The 23,975-nt window shown below is 36.9% G+C and overlaps 1 protein-coding gene across 1 annotated transcript in view; it reads left to right on the forward strand.

The window, feature by feature from the left end:
• Positions 1-23,975, forward strand: part of FRK (fyn related Src family tyrosine kinase) — a 44,689-nt gene that overhangs the window by 1,700 nt on the left and 19,014 nt on the right. The window contains exon 2 of the mRNA XM_036380345.1: positions 19,798-19,919. Coding sequence (XP_036236238.1) covers positions 19,798-19,919 — 122 coding nt within the window. The remainder of the gene's footprint in view (positions 1-19,797; positions 19,920-23,975) is intronic.

Genomic DNA, 23,975 nt, shown 5'->3' on the forward strand with positions numbered 1-23,975 from the left:
AATTTAGCTCAGGTTGGCCTTTGCTCTCTTTCAAGAGCTAGTTTTCTTAGAAGTCATCAGATTTCTTCATGCTCTTAATACTTTGAAAGTAATTTTTCTCAGTTATACAACCTCTCAGCTCCTAATGTCCTTATCTTTCTATATCTAGAGCTTCAAACACAAAGTTAAGTTTGCTGAAGTGCATTGTTGTGTAACCTCTGGTTTTTTTACTTGTTGCTGAATCAATTGTATTGTTTTTTACTTTTTTATATACCTTTCTCCCTTTATAGTAAAGACTAAGTTACAAGAAAATTTTTTCTCTATAGATTGTTAGAACACTGGAGAGGAAACAATGGAGAGTTTTTCCAGCTCACAGATGAAGTAATTTCTCCCAAATATACTTTTTATTTCACAGCAAGATTAATGTGGCTTAAACATGTTGTCTTTTCTCAGATTTCTTTCTAAGTCACTTGGCTTTAGTGATCTTAACATATGTACAAGCCTGTCAGCCCACACACATATAACAATAGACCAACTGAGGTCAGAAGGGACCTCTGCAGGACATTTGAAGAGTCATCCCAACTCAAACATGGCCAAATAAAGCTAGACCTCTTTGCTTTGTTAGGCATTTCAGGTTGAGCTGTTCATCCTCAAGATGAGGATTTTTACTGCCTTGTATCAAATTGGAAGAGCCCTTGCTACAATTTCCTCAAAGAATTCCCTTTCACCCACCGTCTGTAGTTTATAATTCAGTTATCCTGGTGAAACAGTAAGAACAAAAGTATTGATGGTTTAAAGGGCCACTATTTGTTTTCCCTAAAGATATTGCAATTAGAAAAAAGCTTGTTCTAGTATCTCTTTTATTAAATTTAAAGATTAAATAATTCTCTCTACCCAACCTGAGTTTATCTTCTCTCATCTCTCTATTTTGGTTTTATTTCCCTTTGGTGTTGGCGAATTTTTCATGGCCATGAAATAGACAATCGTGGAAATATGCAAAGTTTCTAATGCATCATTGCATCCTGTATGGCAGGATCCTTTGTGGTTCCAGCACAGAACTGACAAAGAATGGAAGACTCACAATCTTGTGTTCACCTGCCAAAATATACATTTACCATATATGTGCAGTGTGGTTTTTATGCTTGTAATATTTGCCAGGCACAGTTGATCAACAGTCTTTGACTTAATTGAATGCACATTTTGTAGCACCAGCCAGCTTCTGTGCATCTGCAGAGACTACAAGAATTTTATTTCCAGATTGCATCTCCATCTCATTAGATAAAGAAACACTGGCTATTCTGTTCTGAGAAACAGACTTAATTCATGGTGTGACCCTTAGGAAGCTTGGGAAGAAAACCAGACTGATCACATTTTTTAGCAGCTGATTTCAGCATGTTTGTGTAGAAACTATTTTAGAAATTGCATTCATGTGCATGCATGGCTACTCCGTAAAGTCACTGAAACAAAGGAATAGAGGGGCATGAAAGGTTCTACAGTGAGAGGTGACAGGGACACTACATAAGTTTAGACAATAAATGCTTGAGAGCTGCTTGCAGAGTAGTCAAATTTCTTTTGCTTATCATTTCAGTTTTGCCTGTGACCTTCAAGAGTATTAACAAGCAAATCTATCTGGCCCTCTTTTATCAAAATATTGACATGGTCTTTCTTATAGAGATAGTTAGAGATCAGATAGTCCATCTGGCACTGTATTGTCAGTGCTGGCAGAGAATAATGCTGGGTCATTGCTTGCTCTCAACAAGTTCTGCAGCAGACCAGTTTGTCTCCTTGCTGAAGTGTCTGTGAATTTTTATCAGGGAGAAAGGCATGCCTTTTTTTTCTTACTTTTCCTTGGTAAGAAAGAGAATGAAGTAAAGCAAGAAGGAAATTAAGAAACTTCTTTAGATAACTTCTTTTTTTTTTCCTGGGTGTCTCTGACTGTCTGATATGACTGAGGTAGAGCTGATAAGGTGGGTCAATGTGTGGGGGAAAGGGCAGAAAGGATTTGCAATATCTCATCTGGGAAAAACAAAAAAATATACACTATTCACAACAAAGGCAATTTTAATGTATCCTTGGCTACCTGAACTGAGAAAGAATGAGATTTCTTTACTGTGTTGCTCTCCTTTGACTAAAGGTTATTGGTAGAAGTCATATGTTACAATTGAAGGGGGCATTTTTAATATTTTGCTAGTATATTTATATTATATAATAGAACTAAATTATATCAAAATCAAACACTTATTTGTACACAATTTCTTGCTAAGAAAAAATGTCATTTTGCTTCCTTCCTTTGGCTTAAGTGATCTCTTCATAGGTGGCTGACTTGGATGAAATTAGTGACAATCTGTGTGAATAGGGGAAAAAAAGGTAAATCCATGGCTTGACTTCTTTTTGTTGCAACATTTTAGTCCAAACATGTGCTGCACAAGATGAAATGCATCCAAGAAGTGCACGCCTGCTACAGTGAAGTCATTTTTGGACAGACTGGGGAAACAAGGCCTTTCATTTTTATTTTTGCCAGTAAAGCATCTTCTCATTGCTGAGCTCTTCTAGCACCTGCTGTACTTCCTATACCAAAAACAACCTGTCAGGGGGAGAGGTCATGAAGGAATTGTGTTTAGTGTCTCTGCAGACAGGTGTGTTCTCCTGGCCTCACCTGCAGTAGGGGAGACAAGGCAGTTGGGGGGTGGAAGCATTAATCTGACAAACCATAGTCACATCGTGAACTTTCTCTTCATGAGGAGATAAATCTGTTACCATGAAAACATTATTTTATATTATATCTGACCAAAAGCAAACACAAACTATGCTAATGATATATTAACAACTGTGAGAGCACTTGGTGCTTTTCTTCTTTCTGTGTTGCAGGTAGCAGTCAAAACCATGAGCCAGACAGATTTTTCATTTCTAAGGTAGTTTGAATGTGGTTGTATCTGCTGCATCCCATGAATCTGAAATGCTCTTCTTTCTGTGTTTAGACACTTGGAAAACAAAAAATGTTATTGGAGATAGAATCACATAATTTAATTTGCACTTCCAATAAAGGATGATCAGAAAGAACAACTTGACAAATACCAAAATTTGAATTAAAAGATAGATCTTCTTGGCAAAGTGTGTGACCTTCCTGTCTCTGTGCTCTTTTTCTGTGTCTGTTATTCTGCACTACAAACAGGAACCATAGTAACATATTCACCTGCTCTTGTTTTATTACTGCCAGTTGTTTAAACTAAACAAGAAAATGACATAGTGCAAATTGTTCTGGATGAGAAATACAGCCCAGCTCTACAGTCAACTTTAATGAAGCTAAATAAAATAAAACACCTTGCTGTTGGAGTGGCGTGAATTCTGGTTTTGATAGAGGAAAGATGGATTGTTCTTGCAGGGGACTCTCACCTGCCTGTCCTGATGGACCTGTTGTCTGTTTATTGAAAGACAGTTCACAATCATAAAATCATAGAATCACTGAGGTTGAAAAAGACCTCTAAGAGTCCAACCATTAATCCAGCACCAGTGTTTGCCACTGGCGCTAAGAGCCACATCCACATGCCTTTTGAGCACTTCCAGGGATGGTGATTCCACCAGTTCCTCAGGAAGCTTGTTCCCGTGCTTGATAATCCTTTTCATGAAAAATGTTTTTTAAAATAACGAATCCCTTCCTTGGCACAACTTTTCCTCTCTTCTTGTCATTTATCTGGAGGAGACTGACTCCCACCTCACAACAATGTCCTTCCAGCGAGTTACAGAGAACAATGAGATCACTCCCGAGCCCTTTTTTATTTAGACTAAACTACCCCAGCTCCCTCAGCTGCTGCTCCTCCTTGTGCTCCAGACCCTTCCTCAGCTTCATTGCCCTTCTCTGGACATGCTCCAGTACCTCAGTGTCCTTCCTGTAATGAGACAGTCCAAAACTGAACACAGGACTCACCAGGGCTGAGCACAGAGGGACAATCACTGCCCTGGTCCTGCTGGCCACATCACTGCTGATACAGGCCATGGTGCCATTGGACATCATTCATTCCATGTGTTCTGTCCTGGCCCTGAACCAGGACATGTTCATGCCAGCATTATTGACACAAGACTGCTGTGATGAGGGAAGCAAATCCATACGAATTCCTAGTAGATTGGGTCAAAGAAGATCATAGCAATTACTTTTAACTTTTTTCACTTTTGAAATTACTTATCTCTTATATCTTATGTAGGTATTTCCCAGCTGGTGGAAACTGAGCCCCAGACCTAATCAATGAACCCTCACCAGTCAATTCCACAGTGAGCTTTTTAAACAACCCGCTGAAAGCAGAAGTGCCTAGTAGATTATTTTTGTGAATCTCCATAGTTCCTTCACCTTCTGTTACCTGACTCAGCTTTAACTGTTTCATACATTGACTGAATTTCAGTTACTATATGAGAACAATAAAGCTTTCACTGGGCTGACTTGTTTTACACTTCCCATGAAGTCAGGCTTTTGGGGTTTCATTGGTTCACATGGGACATTTTTCAAAGTGGTATTTACAGTCAAAATGGGCTAGAGGCTTTTTTAAAAGTGAAACCTTGGATTCTACTGAATACCTCAGAAATACATTCAGAAAACTGAATGTAATCTATTGTGCTTTCTGTGTGCTCCCTCTCTCTTGCTCTCATAGCTCCTTATGCTGGAGCTACAAACTCCTGAGACACCACCAGAATCACCACTAACCCTTATACTGAAATAAATGAACTTGTAAAAATTGTTCATTGCTAAATGACTGCACAAAGTTCTAGTAGTTTGTTTGCACATTCTTGGAACCTGCCAAGTACAAAAGTCATTCTTACATTTTTTTTTGGTAGAAAAGGTGTCTATCACCAAAATACACATTTAGTATAAGATTGAAAGGCCTATATGTAAAATTAATCTTTTCTTTCTATTGATATACTTTATCCATGGGGGGGGAGAGGTGTAGTTTGTGTGTGCATACATGTGTACACACACACAATATAGAGAAAGTTTATAAGACTGATATTTTTAAGATCATGCAATACAGCCCTGCTTTCCCTAAGGCTTGGTGGCCTTTACAGTGCCTTTTAGAGAAAAAAGAAAAAAAAAGGCCACATACTGGTCATAACAACTTGATAGTCCTGTTTGGTGGGGTTTTTTTTCTGTCTCACTAGGGATAAACATTGTGCATGCTAGCATAGATTAGCTGTGTTTGAGCAATGTTGTTGGCAAAAACATTTTCCAGGTATTGTACAATGTTTTCTCAATAGCTGTCTTTGATGGCTCTCTGCCCAGGACAATAGAGACTCTGCAGAGATGAGGGATCTCTGAGCAGGTTTAGAACTGAGAAATAGCCAACCAACAGTTCAGCCAGGCTAAGAAATCCTAAAGCTGGGCTCATTTTAAACAAACTAGGTCAGGTATCTCTGTGAAGAATTATTGTTATGTGAAAAGCACTGTTGGTTATAGAAGACTTTCTTTGTTGTAAGATTCTATCTGTACTGAAGAGATTAAGACATAAAAATATAAGAGGTACCCTACAAGGTCAAATCAATGGCTCTCTCTAGCCCCATTGCTTTCAGAAAGGATTTTCTGAAAAGTGCACAAGCCCATCTACTTTCTTTGGTCTCTTACTTTTGTACTTCACCATGGGCTGGAACAGTTGTATGAGCAAAGTCAAGGGTACATCACTGCCACGTCTAATTACAGACCTATTGTCAAGTCTGCTTAGCAGAACCATAGGTGTTGACACTGCACAACTCTTTTTTTATGTTGGTGGGCAAGGACCAAGCTATTAGGACAAAAAAACAACCTCACAAAAAACCCTCTCATCTCTGCGGAAAGTTTTGTATTTCTAAACAAGTGTTTGGCTTTCTTTTTTTTTTTTCTAGATTGTTGATTGCTTAGTCATGAGTGACACAGAAAAAAGACATGCTGAAAATAGATAGGCACAAAAGGAAACGGTAGCATTGCACAGGTCCCTGTGACATTCAGGGACTGCTCCTTTTCAGATCTCACCTGTCTGCCCCATCTACACTAATGCCTCGAAGTCAACCCAGGCTGCAGCCATCAGTGACTTCACCCTCACAGATTTATCCATCCATTATTTTGCTCCCTACCAAAGATGCAGTGCTAAACCCAGAATATGTCCTGTTATTATTCTGAAGACATTATGTTCCAACATGAGGCTGTAACAGACACTGCAAAGATTTTGATACTGAGCGACTTTCCAGCGGCATAGTTTAGATGATATTAGATGATACAAAATTTACCTGCACTTTAATTTTAAAAGAGATTAGGAGAGAAAATATGATTCATCAGACTCAGATGCTTTTCTGTAGTAAAATGTTTTTTTCCTTTTCTTGTTTTTTGTTTTGTTCTTTTTCTTGTTTCTTGTATTTTGTTCTTGTTCTGTTTTTTTGTTTGTTTTTTTTTTTTTTGCTATGTAAGCGAGGTATACATAGCAGAGAAAGAATATAATTTCTTAAATGATGTTTTTAAAAAAGGACAAAATATTATTACATATTTACTATTCTGTGTAAGAGGAAAAGTACATTTTCAATTATTTTTTAAACAATACTATATAGGATACATTTGAAGGCCGTTTTTGTGTTAAAACTAAAAATAAGAGATTAAACTTCTTTACATAAGAAGTTTGTCCTTCATCAGAATTTTCTTAAATGTTGACATTCAGGTTTTCAATTCATATGTGTGTAAAGAAAACCATGAGTGTTATAAGCAACTAGAATGGAAATTTGCAACTTTGCATTTCTATAGACAGGCTTAGAAATCATCTGGAAATAGCTTTTTAGAAGATCAAAATATTGATAGTGAAAAAGTATTCCTTTTCCCCATCACTTAAACCACATGGAAATATATACTTTTTTTCATGCTGGTACACTAATCCTAATCAATAAAAACTGGAAAAACAAAGCAGTGATTTAAGTGATAAGTGATAGCTCCATAAAGGATTGCACTAATTGACATTTCACTACTTCTTTGCAGAGTACTCTATAATACTGTACATTATAAATTTATCTACAGTAATGTCAGTAAGAATTTTTCCTTAGTTTTCTCTAAATAAATTAGATATATTTTTAACTTAATTAAAAATTTTATTCCTGTATTTATAGAATAAAAATTTTGCAGCACAGCTTTTTAAATCTCACCGCAAAAGAAGAGAAAAAAAGAGATTTAAGACTCACATGTGGGAATGAATATGTACCATACATTTCAGAAATGTTGAGAACTCACCAGCCCCAGTTTTCCTTTTGAAATTACTGATCTTTTCAGTTAGTGGAAGTTTCTGTAAGGGAATACAGAAGGAGTCTTTGCTTCTCTAAGGGTGTGTAGTGACGGGAGCTATACACAAGAACACACAGACAAACCTGAGGGGCACACGAGGAGGGTAGTGGTGATTAGGAGGAGCTGCTCAGTTGCACTAACAGAGAGTGGCATGTGGAGTGTGGGAACATTTCTTTTTCAGGATTATCTGAGGACCTTGCCAACAAGGAAAGGGAGGGAGACAAAGCACACAGACAGCAAAACTGACAAGTTAATGTTAACAAAGACAATAACCAGAAATAAACTCAGTCACACTAGCTGATGAGCTACCCAGAAATGACAGGCAAACTCAGACTATGCAAATGATAAAGATGTAAACCTGGGGATTCAAAATGTTCTAGAATAACAACTTGATTATAATAATAAGATAATTATTAGTTTTCTGAAAATGTGAAAGGAAAGAAAAGAGAAAATGAGATCTTGTTATTACAGAGCTAAAATGCTTGAAAAATCACCCAGAAACTTCCTGTGATGCCAACATAAAGCTTATGTGGTGTTGTAATCTCTTGCAAAAGAAATCTGTGTAAGGGTCTCGGTCTGATAATACACAACTGATGTGGAGTTTGATGTGCTCCAGCTTTACTTATGGAAGTCAAATGTATATTTATTGTTTCACCCTTCACATCTGTCACCCTGAAAAGGTTAGTCTGGAAGGTGGAAGGCCCTTCATTTAAGTAATTTGTCCCCCCATGAAAGAACCATTCTGTCCTTTGGCTTAGAGTCACCTGAGGATGCCAGACTGCACAGTTTCTTTATGAATCCCTCTGGGGACAGAGTGTCCTGGTTGTCCTCCACTGAAAGCTGACCTGGCAGAGGACACAAGTCCACCAGACTTCTGGCAATGGTCTGAGGTGTGAACCCAAGTGCCTGTCCAAGAGAGAGCTCTACACAAAATGGCTGAAGATATCTGCTCTGCCACCAGTGTCTTGGGCAGGCACGGGGCTATTTGTTTCTGAGGGTTTCTGTAGTATTCCTGTACTGAGTTTCTCTGTAAGAAAAGAAAATAATTTCTCTGGAAGGATTTTCTCAAGAAAATCAATTGAGGGCTTTTGGAAGCTGTAATGGTTTAAGTGAATGTATGATTGAAAATTTTCTTGTCTATTTGAGTTTCCCATGGTGTTGAATCAATTCATGTTATTTGTGTTCTCTGTACCATGTTAACATTAAGGCTACCTCAAGATTTCCACTTGGTTCCTCAGTTACAAACAGCAGAGTTATTGCTACTTTTACAGTATATTATATCAGTGTGGAAGTAGAAATGTATACAGACACTACTAACGTTGATGCAAGATTTTACAATGCTATTTGAGAGACTCTATGCAGCAGAAATAGGGTCTCAAGAATGTATTTTAAGTTTGAGGTTTTTTTAAAAGAGGTGATTATATGGCTGTATTTCACACCCCAAATCCTAAAGCAATGGATGTTAGATAGTGTTAACCTTTCATTGATGCCAAATGCAAGTCGTTGTTTCAGAACAAGCTTTAAATGCAAGGGAATGCTTTTTCAGGTGCAAAACTACAAGAGAGAATAAACGTTGACAATTGACCTTAATCTCTTAAATGGGACTTGTGTAACTAAAACACCACAAAAAGCAATATGATATCACTTTCACATACTGTTTTTTTTCTCATACAGAAGAACTTCAGAGTAGATTAAATAATACAGCATGCAGATGACTAATATTGTGGAGAATGAATACAAAAGTTAAAATTAATTACACAATAGCCAAACTAGGGACTCACAAAATGAGATAAATTTATGGATATTTCCAAAAATTAATGTTATCACATTGTGATTTTTTTTCCTGTTGTGCAGTGAACCCAGTATTGGGTGAGCTGTGCTAAATTACATAGCTCATGCCTTCGGCCTTATAATACAATTCCTACAGGAGAAACAGTCACTTCCAGTCATTACTGAGTGCATGAGTAGCCAAAGGTACAATGATTTGTCATCCTGCAGCAGACTTGAAGCAAATAAATTTCCATGTTTGCAGTGTGGTCAGCTGCCATTATCAACTACTGAAAAATGAATGTAGTATTATTCATAATCCCTTACAACAGGTGACAGCACAGTCATGGCCCACCGTGTCCTTGCGGGAAAGGTTTACACACAAAGTGTCACAGATTTTTAGACTAATACACAAGTAATCTTGGTGTTTATGTTGGCAAGATAGTAAATTTGCTTTAGACTGGAAGAGGAAATGCCTGCCATTGTGATGGGTTTAAACCAACTTACTTACTATTGAATTTTCCCTTACCTAAACAATCCCACACAGTTGCTTTACTGTAAAAGCCTGTGGAGCTCTGACAGGCCCTTTATTTAGGGTGCTCTATTTAGAGTCCTTTATTTTAGGGCACAGCTCATTATTTATTACGCTGAAAACAGTGGCGAAACACAAAACAAGGATATTTCTTGGTCCAAAACAGACTTTAGGGGCTCAGAGTCCTTTTTGACACATCTGTTGCCCTCTTCACATGAGAAAGTAATCTCCTGCAGTTTCTTCATCTCTGTCCCAGTGATTTCTTACTGGAGCCTGGGGCTCCTTTTGTTTCTCAGATACACATAAGGTCAGTCTGCCAGAGTAGGTGAGAGTTTTACGTTGGCAGCTGTTGGGATTGTGTGGAGTAAGCTACTGTTCAGAGTTACAGTCCGGTTGTCAGTGATTAGTAAATTGAAACCATCTGTTTTTAAAGACACTACACAATGAAAGTGTGGTGAATCTGCTCCTTCAGTTTAGAAGTATAAAGACTTTTTTCTGGCAATAACCTTCATCTTGCTACAAAGAAATGATAGCAAAAGTAATGCCTAATTTTGGTGGTAAGCTCAGAGACATTCAGTCCCCAAAATATCACCTGTGTTTATTAAAGTGATACGTTTTCCATATCACGGAATTTAAGCATCTATGCACATTATAAATTCCAGCAAGATAGCGCCTATAATATATTAGAAACATAGGTTTAAATTGCCTTGTTTTAGCTAAAGGTCCCCTTTTATGTGGATGAACATATCACTTGTGTTCTAATGTGTATATTCATTATCAAATAATTATGGGATGAGAAGGAAAAATGTCTCCTTTCACCTGGAAGAAAGAAGCAAAGCGGTTTCTCAAGAATCCTTCATTTTAGCTTTGTATGAAATCAAAATATGCCCTGAAATAATGTGTAGAGTATTGCTTGGTTTTGTCTTGTGTTCAGATAATGTTCACTTCTGAACAAAATTAAAAGGAAAAAAAAGGGTAATATTTTGTTGGAACTTCTATTTGAAAATAGAAACAAAAAGCCTTTAAATTTTAAAATTATTCAAATAGAGTACTTTCTCAAATTAAACTATAATATTTTGTTTAGAAAATGGATGGAGAAGTATAATTCAATTCTCTTTTCCTTTTTGCTTCTATGCCTCTTTTCATATCTGCTCTTATATTCTGCCATTTCCCCAATAAAAATCTCTCAAGTCTAACATAAATTTAGTGTTTCTGGAAAAACACCAACCAGTCAGCTATATCTGCTGACAAGAACACTAGGAAAACGTTATCCAAAAGCCAAGAGCAAAATGGGATCTGTTATTTTCCAAAACTGTATTTCACACTGTAATGGTTATTCAAAGAAAAATGGCAATGTTGATCTCAAAGTGTGGAAAATACAGCAAAACTTAGAGCGTGTTACGACAGACAGTCACTTTCAAACATACAGACTTTTAAAAACATAAACTAGTGTTGCTCTGTTGCTTTGATAGATCTCTGCTGCTTATGTGGTGTAGAAATGAGCCTTTTTTTTTACACAACTATTTTATATACATCTATTCACATGTTGTGTTTTCTCTGTGGAAAGAAAAACAGACTTATTCTATCCACTGTGAAAGATTCAGAAGCTCCAAGTCCCGCACACAATGCACACAAGAGTCTTCATTTTAGTTTGTGATAAGTATTCAACAACAGGGTTCTGAGCAATATGCATGACTCAGTTCTTTCCGTATGAAGCAAAATAGTTACCAAAGGTTAGGTGTGATGCCTGACATAATTGTTCCTGAAAACCTGAATTTCTGGTTTTACTTGGAGGGAATTAGGTTCTTATTGTGGTAAATAAGTAATCAGAATTGTGCTGAGTCACTGTACATGAACAGTTTAAATGTTTTTTTTTAATTTCAATTCCAAGTCAGGTAATGTCTGCAATGTGTTAAGAATCTCAGATGATTTACTTATGTAGACAGAGAAAAGTGTTGGTATATTAATGTTTTTTAACAACCTCTCCTGCCTCACTTTTTTGCGGATAGTACTTTGGTGAATGAGATTTAAAGCAATGACTCCTAGATAATAAATACGTGATGAAAACTAATGTCAAATTATTCTTTTGTCAAGTACAAAAAAGAGTGGTGTGATGAACTAAGAAAGTGACAGAGAAAAGATCTGTGTAGAGCAATCCTCACAGTGAGAGTTAGTCTGTGAAATTGTTTCAAGAGATATTCTGTAAAATTGTTTTCCCAAGTAGGACTGAAATGGCTGCCAAAGGCCAGGCTCCCTGTGGGAGCAGGGTAAGATGAAAACCAGCATTTGCTGAACAGTGCAGCAGCTCAGCAGCAGGCTATAGCCCTTGGGCACTGAATGCAGTCAGTCCTCAGCTTTGTGTCTTTTCTCATCATTGCCTACTAACTCTGACTTTCTTCTCTCAATCCATCCACTTGCTAATTCTGTGGTCCTCTCAGCTTTGAATTTCTACTGTCCTGTTTTCCCCCTTCCTCCTGTAATGTCCTATGACTTCCTTTACCATTAGCTTTAAATTCCTTACTCTTAAATTTTGTCCTTCCATGTACCCTTCAGTACCTGATAGTAAATGACAGTGAGGAACAAACAGAGTTAAAAGTGATCCCAGGCATGCCTGTGGAAAGAAGTAAGGAGGAAGGGCTCTGCCTGAAAAACAATCAGGTTTTCTGGATTCTGGCCAATTAAAGTCTGCAAGCCCTAGAGAAATCCCCTAATTTCCACTGTTTAGATTCTTAGGCCATTTATAGGAGGTTTGTGTTTTTGAAAATGCTCTTGAAAGGAATCTTGCTGGCAAGTGTTCATCTTTATGGTTTATCCAGACTAAAGATTTTTCTTGTTTTGGTTGGTTTTATCTCATATGTTTTGGGTTTTTTTGGTTTTGCTGTTGTTTTGTTTTGTGGGAATTTTTGTTGTTTGTTTTGTTTTGTATTGTTTGGTTGGTTGGTTTTATCTCATGTGTTTTGGGTTTTTTTTTGATTTTGCTGTTGTTTGTTTTGTGGGAGTTTTTTGTTGTTTTGTTTTGTTTTGTTTTTTTCCCTGGAAACTGTCATCAGGGTTCACTGTAGACTATACATGGAAAAACTGAATCAGCCAGTGCTCATTTCTGACTCTCTCCTTCATGCATACACCTCACCATTTGTAAAGCACATTTTTTTCTTAGGTATGTTATGTCTGGAAGGCTTTCATCTATGCAGTAATATTTCCTAATTTTTTGAAAAAGCAGCTCTTGAAGCAATGCTATTACTTCATTAGTCTTATAATTAAAACATCCTAATATTTTCTATCAGAAGAGCTTGCTTAGTTGCTTTTAAATTTCCAGGCTTTACCTGATTGTGTATGAATTTTCCAGAATTGATACCAGGCACTGATGAGGCACAGGGTGCCTCTTCCTCTGCCTGAAAGCAAAAAATGTGGCTCAGAACAATACAAGAAATCTTCTGTTCATGTGCATTGGAGAAAGGGCTTGATATTTAGTAGGGAAGATTGGTGCACTAAAAATAGGTGCTTTTTTGCTATCTAAAAAAACTTTGCTTCAATATAACCAAGGCCTTGAAAATAAAATTATATTTTATATGTATTAACTGAACTTATTATTAAAATTTGAAGATTTCATTCTCTATTTTTAATATTTTGTGAAAACCCAAAAGTGCTTGGAGCCTTCCTGTCAGCATAGAGAGGACTTGCTGGTGGCTCCCTTGGTAAACCTCTGCCCCTGTTTCTGCACTATTCTTTACTCACAGCAGACTGCAAACCTGGCATGGATTAAAAGCTGGTTCAGCAGCCTTCTTTGTCCCTCATGGATGAAAGCAGAGAAGAGTGGTGCACAGAAGCCTGTTCAGGTTTCCATATGCTGAGTAAGGCCAATGGTCACAGGGTGGTCATATGATGAAAGTAATTGAATAAGACCCTGGAGGATCTCTCTGTCTCTGTCTCTTTAGATTTCCATTCACCCCTCCTTGTCTTCTGTGGCTCAGAAGTTAGCACCTATTGCTGTCCAAAAAACTGTTAAATTGTGCAAAATGTTGAATTCCTGAAAGGCAGGCCCTGGACTTTTCAAGTTGGACATCCAAAATTAGTAGAAAATACTCACAGTATTTTCATATTGCCTTAGTCCCTTTCTGGGCTGTTTCTCCACCGCAGAAAGTATATTACAAGGAAAAGAGCCACAAAAAGAATTTAATGAATATTTGCAGAGCATTTGGATATTACAGTAATGAACACTGTAATAGAGGCTGCTAGGAAAGAAGCCATTCATGTAATTTTGTAACTGGCATGGAGAGCAGATTCTAAATAATGTAAATTGTTTAAAACAGTAAATGAACTCTATCTATGCAATGACAAAACAAAATAGAAGGTAACTATTCAGTGGGCAGCATTCATATTAACACTGTGGGGAACACTGGATATGACCATGTAATTAAAGATGGTATCACAGTGGATCTTCTGAAAATGGCTGAGTGGATGCCATGAAAGCAATATTAATATTGTCATCTCCTAAGTTTGAAGTACTTCAGTGTGCAGTTACAGCTTTCTATGACAGTAGATTTTGAGGCATTTAAAATGTAAACTTCATATGCTGATAGAGCTTTTCTATATTTGTTTTAGCTCTTACACAAGCTTTCTTCATTCCAGAAGAAGCTGGGATATATGTGCTTTCAGTATAGAGAGTATCTGGGTTTCTTTTGTTTTGTTTTCACCCAAGAATTTTGCTCTAAATGCAGTAATTCTTTGCTTTTCTCCATCAAAGAAACCTATTCTCTTCAGCCTAGTAGTACAGACATAGTTAATACACTTGAGTTAATCTTCTGGAGGGTCAGATAACCTTTTTGTCAGCACCATTTGTTCCCTAATGGAGACTTCTGGTTGAGAACTACAGGAATCTCAACAAACCCTCTCAGCTGTTGACATTTAGCAGACTCAAGAGACTTACCCCAACATGAGAAAGTAAGTCCCAGTTGTAAGCACTTATGAAAAGTGAGAAGCAAGATGCCCTTATGCCACAAAGTGCTGATCCAGGATAGGATTGTGTTGTTCATTTTAATATCTTCAATAAATTTGGAAAATAAATCTTATGTGATTTATTTGCTATTATTCATCCTGTTGTTTCTCCTTGCTATTTTTCAGCATTTTTCCCCTTTCCTCCTTCTTCATTGCTGTTGTAATGATCACAGCTTCTATATGTGGTTGTACCTTACTGCTGACTCAGCCCTCAGGGCTTTTGCTTTTAAGTGAACATTAACAAAATTAGGAGTATGTCATAGACCTCTGCTTTTAGTCTTATCTTACCTCCAATGTCCTGCAACTTGAATGAAAAACTGAAATAATCTCCCCATATATATATAATATATATAATCTCCCCATAATAAGTAGCTACAGCTACTTATTAAAGGAAATTCAATGACTTCAGATATGACATTGTAGAGTTAATTCTGACTTTTCTCCTGTACATATTAAATCTAAATAATGGTAAAAGTGGGAAACTGGTGAGCCTTAAAGGAAATGGGTGAAAAACTTCTGCATCATTTTCTCTGCTGGTTTTCAGTGGGAATAACAAAAGTGAATCTGCTGAGATTTCCGAGAAAGTTAAAGATTGCAGATGTTATTTCAGGGTCAGTGTTTAGCTTGGTCGTGAGCATCTTACCCATGTCACCCAGGGAGTGACATCTCCAAAGAAATATTTTGTCTGGCCCATGAGTGGAGTGTTTTGGCTAGGGTTTAGCACACACCTTATGTTAGAGTCAGGATTTAGCATGTTAGCAATTTAGGAGAGACCAAGAAGAGAGGCAGAATGTAGGAAGATGTGGGGTCTGTGAAAGGGGCTTTCCAAGGAATGGCAGGCTGCCAAAAAATATATTTTCCCTGAGAGCATTTTCATCTGGATCATGACTGGAAATCTTTTTTTTGCAAGGGGATTAGTTCTGTGTATTGGATTGAGTTAGTTTTGGGACAGAAAAAGCCCATAGTTCCCAGATTAGTTGAGATCTGTAACACCTTCAGTCTCTATCTCAGATAAGTGCATTGCGCAGATTTTATTGGAGGGGGATTTTGCATTAATGAGAAGGAAGAAAATTCATTTGCATACTCTTTCTTTTTGTTATGGGGATATTTGTGGGTTTTTTTCCCCCACTGGGGCTTTTGTCCTTTTCTAGGCAAGTTACCAGGCAGTGGAAATGTTGCCAGAGATACAGCACTGGAGAACTTTACCTCCACATTTTTCTTTGCTTTATGTCTTGGCCCATGTTACTTTTCCTCTGTTCTACTGTCCAGCTTGAAAGTTCCTGCCATATCTTCCTGCTATAAGAAGTGTAGAAGTAGGAGTGGCTACTTTTATTTTAGCAGATTTTTATGTAGCAAAGCACAGGGGAACAGAAAGCAAAGCCAGGCAAATGAGGCTTTGACATTTAGATGGAGATCAGCAGTACATTGCACCATGGAGGACAGAAAGCTTCTCAGGAAAGGCAGTGGTGGAGCCATGTAGCACTACCAACTTCCCTTGAGCTCATGACTCCATCTGAATTCAAACTGGGCTGAATAGGTTGGCAGGAATGAGTGTAAGGTGATGTGATGTCTGTCTCTTAAGAAAATTACCCTTCAAGTATAAACACCAGCATTCAGCTAGATGAAGATTTCCTTGGCTGTAGGAAAGTCTTTAGAGGTCTCAGCAGTGATACTGTCACAGTCAGGGAACATGCCATGACAAAACCTTCAATGATCCGTGATGTGACATGGTGACGATAAATGTGCTAGTGGAACTGATGGCCAAAACAGATGTGATTACTCTGTTCTCAATAACCACAATAAATCTCACTGGTATTCCAGTATTGAGTATCATCTGCAACAAGTGGGGACTGTGTTTGTTATGGACCCCTACGAAGGTCATGTTTTCTGGCTCCAAAGTCATCCTATGTGTGGTGGCCAAAATGACCTGGAAGTACCCTGGAATTTTTAATGAACATATTCCCGATAGCAATGAATGATGGCGTTAGCAAGGGATTTAGATGAAGCTGCTAGAAACAATCCCCAAAAACAATCCCAGATCTGGCATCCTTAAAAGGGAGCTGGGGTGTTGGGTGCAGTATTGGCCAAGAAAGCATGTTCCTGGGTCTTGCTGACAGAAGAGCACTATTGCTGTGCTAGCCAGACAGCTCCTGCTCGGAATGAAAAATTGTGCCCAAGTCTGAATGCACTCATTTGTGCCATACCTGGTATCTACTGATCCAGCACTGACAGGCCACCAAAGTGGCCAGTTGTAAGCTGAATTTCAGGCTGATACTGTGTAAGAATTGCTAATTCAAACTTCTCCTGGACTGTCTGGTGCCAATACACTGCACTGAAGTCAGAGAAGTTACTTAACTAGTTCAGTGGATAGTGCTTCATGTTTAGTTCTTGTTTTCCAACTGTTCTGTTTTAAAACTTTCATCTGTCTTTGAGCTATAAAACATGAATAGATTTACTGAGGATTGGGTGTTGTTTTGGTCTGACCTTCTTATCCTGCAGAGCAATATCTCGTGGTGAGCAATTACTTTGATTCATTATTACTTTTTAGAGCGCTTTTGCCTCTAAGATACACACTTTTGGATGAAGTAAAATATTAAGCCTTTTGAAGCAGAAGTTCAATTGCTAGAAATCGAAATAAGCTCTTCACGCTTTATAAAAGGAATTTAAACTTCCATTACACTGAAAATAGTACTTTAAATTCAGATGTGCTTTAGTTGAAAAAAAAAAAAAGTGAATAACAAATTAAATTATTTGCTTTGAAGTTAAGAGATTGTTTTTTTCACATTCAGTATTGCTTTTGGTACTGTATAATTATTATTGCAAACCAAATGGCTTTGAACTAAGAATCAAATATTCAAGGGCTATTAAAAGTAATTTTCCCTGTATTTTCTGAAACATTTTAATCAGATCATATAAAGTCAGGCAAATGAGGTAATACACAATATGGATCCACTTTTCACCCTCTGTAATTGCTTCAGTTACACTTACCTCCTCTAATACTGTTCCTCTAATTATATTATTTTGCAAGTTAGGATATTTTTGACTGCTAGGCTTATCTGGAGTCAGAACCTACATATTATATATCCTCCATAGGACCTTTAATGGTAATTTCATATTGATTTAAGTGAAGTTTTTCAAGCCTAATAAAAATAAGCGTATAAGCTGAAATGTTTTGAAATCAAATGTTTAGAAATCATCACAATTATCCTAAATGTGATGCACTTATGTGTATATTATTTTCCCAAATCATGGTTTATATTGCAGACATGGTTTTACATACACAGAGTAATTAATTTATATATTCAAAATAAACCAACAGTTTCCTCTAGTTGCATAGGTTGTATTACTGCTCAAGTTTTCAGCTTTAGAAGTTTGAATTACTAAGAGTGTATATTCAAATGTTGAGTCACATAAAGACTGGATTTTGACTATGGCTATCAAATCCAGTCTTGCTAACAATGCACTAGAAGCTCTTTTGGGTTTGGTACAAAATTAAATTCTTTTGAAAAGGTACTATCCTTGTAACCCAAGAAGAAAGGACACAAAAAATTAAACACCTCTTCTTATACACTCTAATGAGGATTAGTCACTTTGGACATGATTGAGTGATAGCTAATACTTCAAGGTGACAAATATTATTTTTTTTGTCTCATATGCTTTGTTGGATTTCAGATGTTATTCTCAGAGCAGGTATATTTAGAAATTTCAGAAAGATTCTAATTTAGATTTTAGGGCAGACAGATTTTCTTTGCAACTTGAATACAGTTGAACTTGTACTCTCCTTTTGACAAGAACCTTAGTCAAGGATTTGAACATTTATTGATTACTTAGTTTTCTGCAGTCTAATGAAAGAATTAATTAAATTAATTAGTTGAATTATTGAACACATTTAACTAATTAAAATTACTTCTAACACATTACAGCTTTCTAGTGAGATTACTTTGCTTGCCAAATATGTATCAAGACCTATTTTATCCAAATCATCTTCAACTCAGTGGACAGGAATATGGTCCGGAAAAATCTGTCTTTAATTTCTTTTCATTTTCTGTTAATAAAGCATATTCAGCGTGGGTTAGTGCTGTCTGCATTTGCCTCTTTTTATTTCCTTTTTGTTAATACAAACTCATTTTTCAGTCCTCCTGCTTGATCAGCTAAGGCATCACCCAATATTCTCATTTATTTCCTCCATTCCTCTTGATGACTACAAGCCTTGCAGATACTAAAATAGTTTGTTGATGACTCCGTCTGTACTTTTCACCAGTAATTTACAAATCAAGTAGGCAACTTACTTGCGGTGCATTAATTTATATTTGAAGTTTGTGTAATAGTTTTAGCTATGATTAATTTAAAAGAAATTCTCCTATGAGCTTGTGGCATCTTTCTGATGCCTATTTATCATCATTTGCTTCAAATAAGAGGTGGAGCTAATCTTGGAAAGAGCTTTGCATGTTTGCTGGAAGGAAGCTGAGCACCACCCCAGCTGAAAATGCTGACTCATCTTTGTCTTATTTATCTTTAATTTAAACTCAGCACAAAGCAGCAAGCGAGGTAAATCTTATCTTCAAAGGACCAAATTAAAATTTTTGTTCAAACAAACCTTCCTGAACTACAGGGTTTAGCGAGGAAAAATATTTTAAAAGCCATAGATCAGAGTAGATTTTCACAGAACACAGGTGCAGAGATTTTTGTAGTGACTTGAGGGATACACTGGTTTTGTTTGTCAAAAAGCAGCAAAGCTGAAAATTGCCAGTAACTCGTTTGAGGTACTGACGTGGCAGTGGAATGGGGGAACAGGGTGATTTACACCTTGGAATCTGAGAACCCTTCTGCAGTTTGAGAGCTCTTTTGTCTTTTAAGATGTTGGGTTGTTAGCACATACCTGCACCTCTACTAGTTCAAGTGGCATCAATAGATTTGGCATCAATTTCCCTTGTAGCCTTGGCAAATTTTCTTGGTGATTTTTTCTGGGACAAGGCCAGTCTGTCACTTCTGAATGCTTGTTGCCTTGAAAGCAGTAAGACTTTTCATCAGCAATAAAATCCAGATTTCACTCAAATGTGTAAACGATGTTTTCTAGCAATAAATTTGTTCTGTAGTTCTTGTTGGCTTTTTTCCCCCAATACTATTGACATTTAATTAACATAGCACAGATTATCTCTTAGTAAATATGCAGCATGTTTATAAAAGCTAAACTGTCTTCCTGGTATATTTCACTGAGTGGTAAAATTAATGTTTTTTATTTGTTCAGATGGTTCTTTGGCCCAATCAGACGAGCAGATGCCGAGAGACAACTGTTGTACCCTGTAAACAAGGAAGGAGCCTTCCTAATCCGAGAAAGTGAAAGTCTAAAAGGCGAATACTCACTCTCAGGTATATTCTAGTTTTTTATCTGAAGCAATGTTTTAAAAATTTTTCAGGTGGTCTGGGCTTTTTTTTCTTCAAGAACAATAAACTGTGGGCATGAAAATGAAATTAAATTCATAATAAGGGGGTATTTTTTTCCCAGGAGATATATAAAGAAAACTTGGCAAAAGTAATTTGAGTTTATATTTTATAGACTTTGTTTATCAATATACTCAGAACAGAAATAACTTTTTTATGCTTAGTACTTACAGTGTTCTAGCTGCCTTAATATATTTTCATGACCAAAGCATAAAAAATTACGTTAAAAATTGTACACTACAGCTGTGATTAGTACACAAAACAAAAATAAAAATAAAAGCATGTTGACAGATATTTGCAATTTAAGAAAGGAGATTTCTGTTAGAACTAACATTTAGGTTTATATTTATTTTTTTTAGGGATAAAATAGAGGGAAGGTCATCAAAGCTGTGCTTTAGAATCAGCAATGTTTCATTGAAAATTTCACTGTAAACTTCAGCAAAAAATAGATTGATGATGCATTTTGAAATTTAAGTCCTTTATTTGAATCTGAATGATTATCAAATTAGGACACATATTCGTTAATATTTTAACTCACGTTTAAGAACATCATGTTTTTTCATGCTGTACATATTTGCGATTTTAGATAGTAAATGTGATTGTTCATTGGTTGCTTTCTGTGAACATTTCCCATCAAACTTGTCATACTGTGAGTCACGAGTATAGTGTTGTCCCTGAGACAACAGGGCTATACACCCAAACTTCCTAATATGTTCTACCTGTATTAATTCCAGAGCCAGGAAAGACTTTTGATGTTTGTGAATAAACCATGAGTAGTCACGTGCAGAATTATGTGAAATGAGAGGCACCTTGTCCATAACCAGATTCTTTCATATTGACTCTTCTTTTGCCTGGATGATTATGTGTCACTCACCTTCTGAACCTACACAGAAACACAGCTTAAGTTGTGAAGAAACATATTCTTGGTTCCCTTTTCCCAATTAAAACTAAAGTGTATGTACCTGCAGTGTCTTGTGGTAATGTGAGGAATGCTTTTTGTTGCCAAGACAAAGAAATGTGAAATACAGGGGTGTTTATTGAAATAAATGTGATATTTACAGTACTGGGAGAGTTTAATCCACAGTTTTCAGTTTGCCTCAAGGAAGTTGGTCCGTGCCATGAAGTGCTTAAAGGAAAACTACCTTTAGCAAGGAATCAGACTGCTCCTGAGCTGTGACAGAACTGACCTCTTTGTGTGTGCACACTTTTGTCCAAGGACTGTATTACAGCCACAGACCTTTCAAAATGCTTTCTCTACATGTGCCAATTTATTGCTGTGTTACATGGTTTCAGCTTCCTTCAAGTTCATCAGTGAGCTGATTTCATCCAAGAACTGGGCTAGGATGGTGTTATGCAGGGAAGGAAAGACAATCCTGTACTATCTTCTTAATGATGGTACATAAATACATGGCACATTACCAAAAATCAATGAAAAGTCTTTCATTTGTGCACCTGGGGGTGGAAATGCAAATTATTTTTATTACTCTCTCTCCTTTTAGGAAAGATTTTAAATATTAATTATTTATCCTGCATCCTAACTACCTCTCTAACAGGAAAGTAGAAGTATCTTAGGTAAACTAGAGAAAAATCCAAGAGAATGAAAAATAAACATTAGGCCAGCATTTGTAGTGGTATAAAATCACCCTTTGATGCTGCTGTTTCGTTTGTTCATTACAAATTTTGGACAGAAAATTTATTCCATCTGATCTAGTATATTTGATTCAATTATGAAAGCTTGTAGACATTTTTTTTACATTTTTTATAAGCTTATTTGAGGAGATTTGATGATGAATGATAAGAACAAGATATGAAACCAACAGTGTGGGTTTGTTTCATGCTGGTTTGTTTGATTAAGAAAGGTAAGAGTGGCACTGAAGAAAGTAATATACATAGAGGCAAGGCTTCAGCTGCAGGAGCCAGCTCTCCTTCATGCACAAATATGGCTTGTCCTCTGCAAATATATGCATGAATATATGTATCATCTCAGATTTATTGAACATTTGTGCTTTTAGTTAAGGAAAAAGGATAAACTGAAGCAATCTGTAGACACTACTGGTGGCATCATTTCCCAGTGCTGCTGTATTCTTTAGTAGCTTCCCAGAGTTGAACATAATTTATCCTTAACATGCTACTTCATCCCAAAGAGCTAAATATTATTTGCTGCTTACTGAATCAGCTTAGCTGAATGGCATCTGTTTGTATTTTGCTCCCAACCTAATAGTATACATCCTGGTCTAGATGTTTTATGTCCATAATCTCATTAATTACTTGACTCCTTGGAAAGCTAGTGCATTTTAAAGCAAACAACGAAATGTTTGTGTTGTGGGAAGCATTAGTAGGAAAGAAGGTAGTTCAGTTCACCAGGTTCTATGGAGAAGAGAGTTTTCCTGCATCTTTCCTGTTTGTGCCATCAGTAGGAATTATGCGACACTAAAGCTGAGGCAGAAGGATGGCTTCTATCTCTGTGGTAGCTGATACACTGACAAGAGAGAAGTCACAACCCAATAATTTGGAATGTGTCTCTAATTTCTGTTTCAAATTTTTTCAGTCCAGAAACATTAGGCCTCAAAAGTCCCATCTTCTGTAGGACTGATTGGTTTTGCTCTAGGTTTTATTGCTGGTTTGGTTTCATTGCAGAGTAGATGATATTGGCTTGAAGAGAAAACCTGGCTTTCAAAATTAAGATCTTTAAGAAAATATTTTAATTCTCCATCCAGCATGCCATTTAGGTAAAAAAGAAGTTGAAGAGGAGGATTATTTTTTCTGTTACCCAAGAACCCATAAACTGATTTTATGACTTTTGTGCTTGATTTCATACTCATATGGACTATGAGATATATAAGATTTTATGTTAATGGAGACAAGTGATCTCCTTGGTAAAAAAAAAAAAATTAAAAATTCAATCTTTCATGAAAATTACACTTTTAACCTCTAAATTGCCTTGTTGGGAATACTCTCACTTTGGAAGATTTGGATAATAAATAATTATTTAAATTAAAAACAAAAATTCATGTTCAGAAAGGTTTTTATCATCTGTGAATAGTGAAATGGAAAGCTCATCAAGCCAGATAGGCCCCTGACATGTGTTACTATAAATTTAGGGTGTTTGACATTTCAAAAATAGGTTTTTCCATTTTAAAAATGCACATGTTGTCGACAGATTTTTATGTTGATGACTCCAGCATCTGGTGTGAAATGTATTAAATTTTAAACATGTTGGTGCCATCTTAGATGTTGCCTCATTTTAATTAAAAGCCATAATTTAGATGTGCTCAGCTTAATTGAGTGTCATTGCCAATGATAGCAGGAGGCTCTGTACTTAGCCCATCACTGAATAATGGTATCTGAAAGACTTATTGCATTAAATAACAATGTAAATGGTTTGTGTTTTCTTCAGCTATTTTTTCCATGCTCCTAAAAGAATGTTGTGTGTTTTCCTCTTGGCTTCCAGTGTAGGAAAAACAGGTAGTTGTTTAAGGCAGCAGATTCATAGAACTGGCAAAATCATGGCTGTAACTAAGAGGATGATCTTGGATCTGCCTCTTCACCCATTCTGTGCTGGTGAGAGTGATCTCATGAGTCACCTTCCTCCCACATCCACTCTGGGCATGGAGGCAGAGCAGAGGTGCTGGTGGCAGTGCTGTACTAAGAGGATGATCTTGGATCTGCCTCTGCACCCGTTCTGTGCTGGTGAGAGTGATCTCATGAGTGACTCTGGGCATGGAGGCACAGCAGAGGTGCTTATGGCAGTGCTGCATGGTGAGTGCTGGGGCAGGGCTGTTCCACGTTGTTTTTGGCACTAATGGAACATTAGTGTCTCCATGACTCATTTGGTGAAGGTGTGGACTCTGCTGATGCCACCATAAATTTTTGTGCCCTGGGGAAGAAGTAGTAAATTATTTTGTTCACATTCTTCAGGTGGCAAAATCTACTTCTGCTTAACCTATCAAGTGAAGATGGATAGCTGGGAGAGGATAATCCTTT

This window comes from Molothrus ater, chromosome 3 (genome assembly GCF_012460135.2).
Source record: "Molothrus ater isolate BHLD 08-10-18 breed brown headed cowbird chromosome 3, BPBGC_Mater_1.1, whole genome shotgun sequence".
In the NCBI taxonomy this organism is placed as follows: Eukaryota; Metazoa; Chordata; class Aves; order Passeriformes; family Icteridae; genus Molothrus; species Molothrus ater.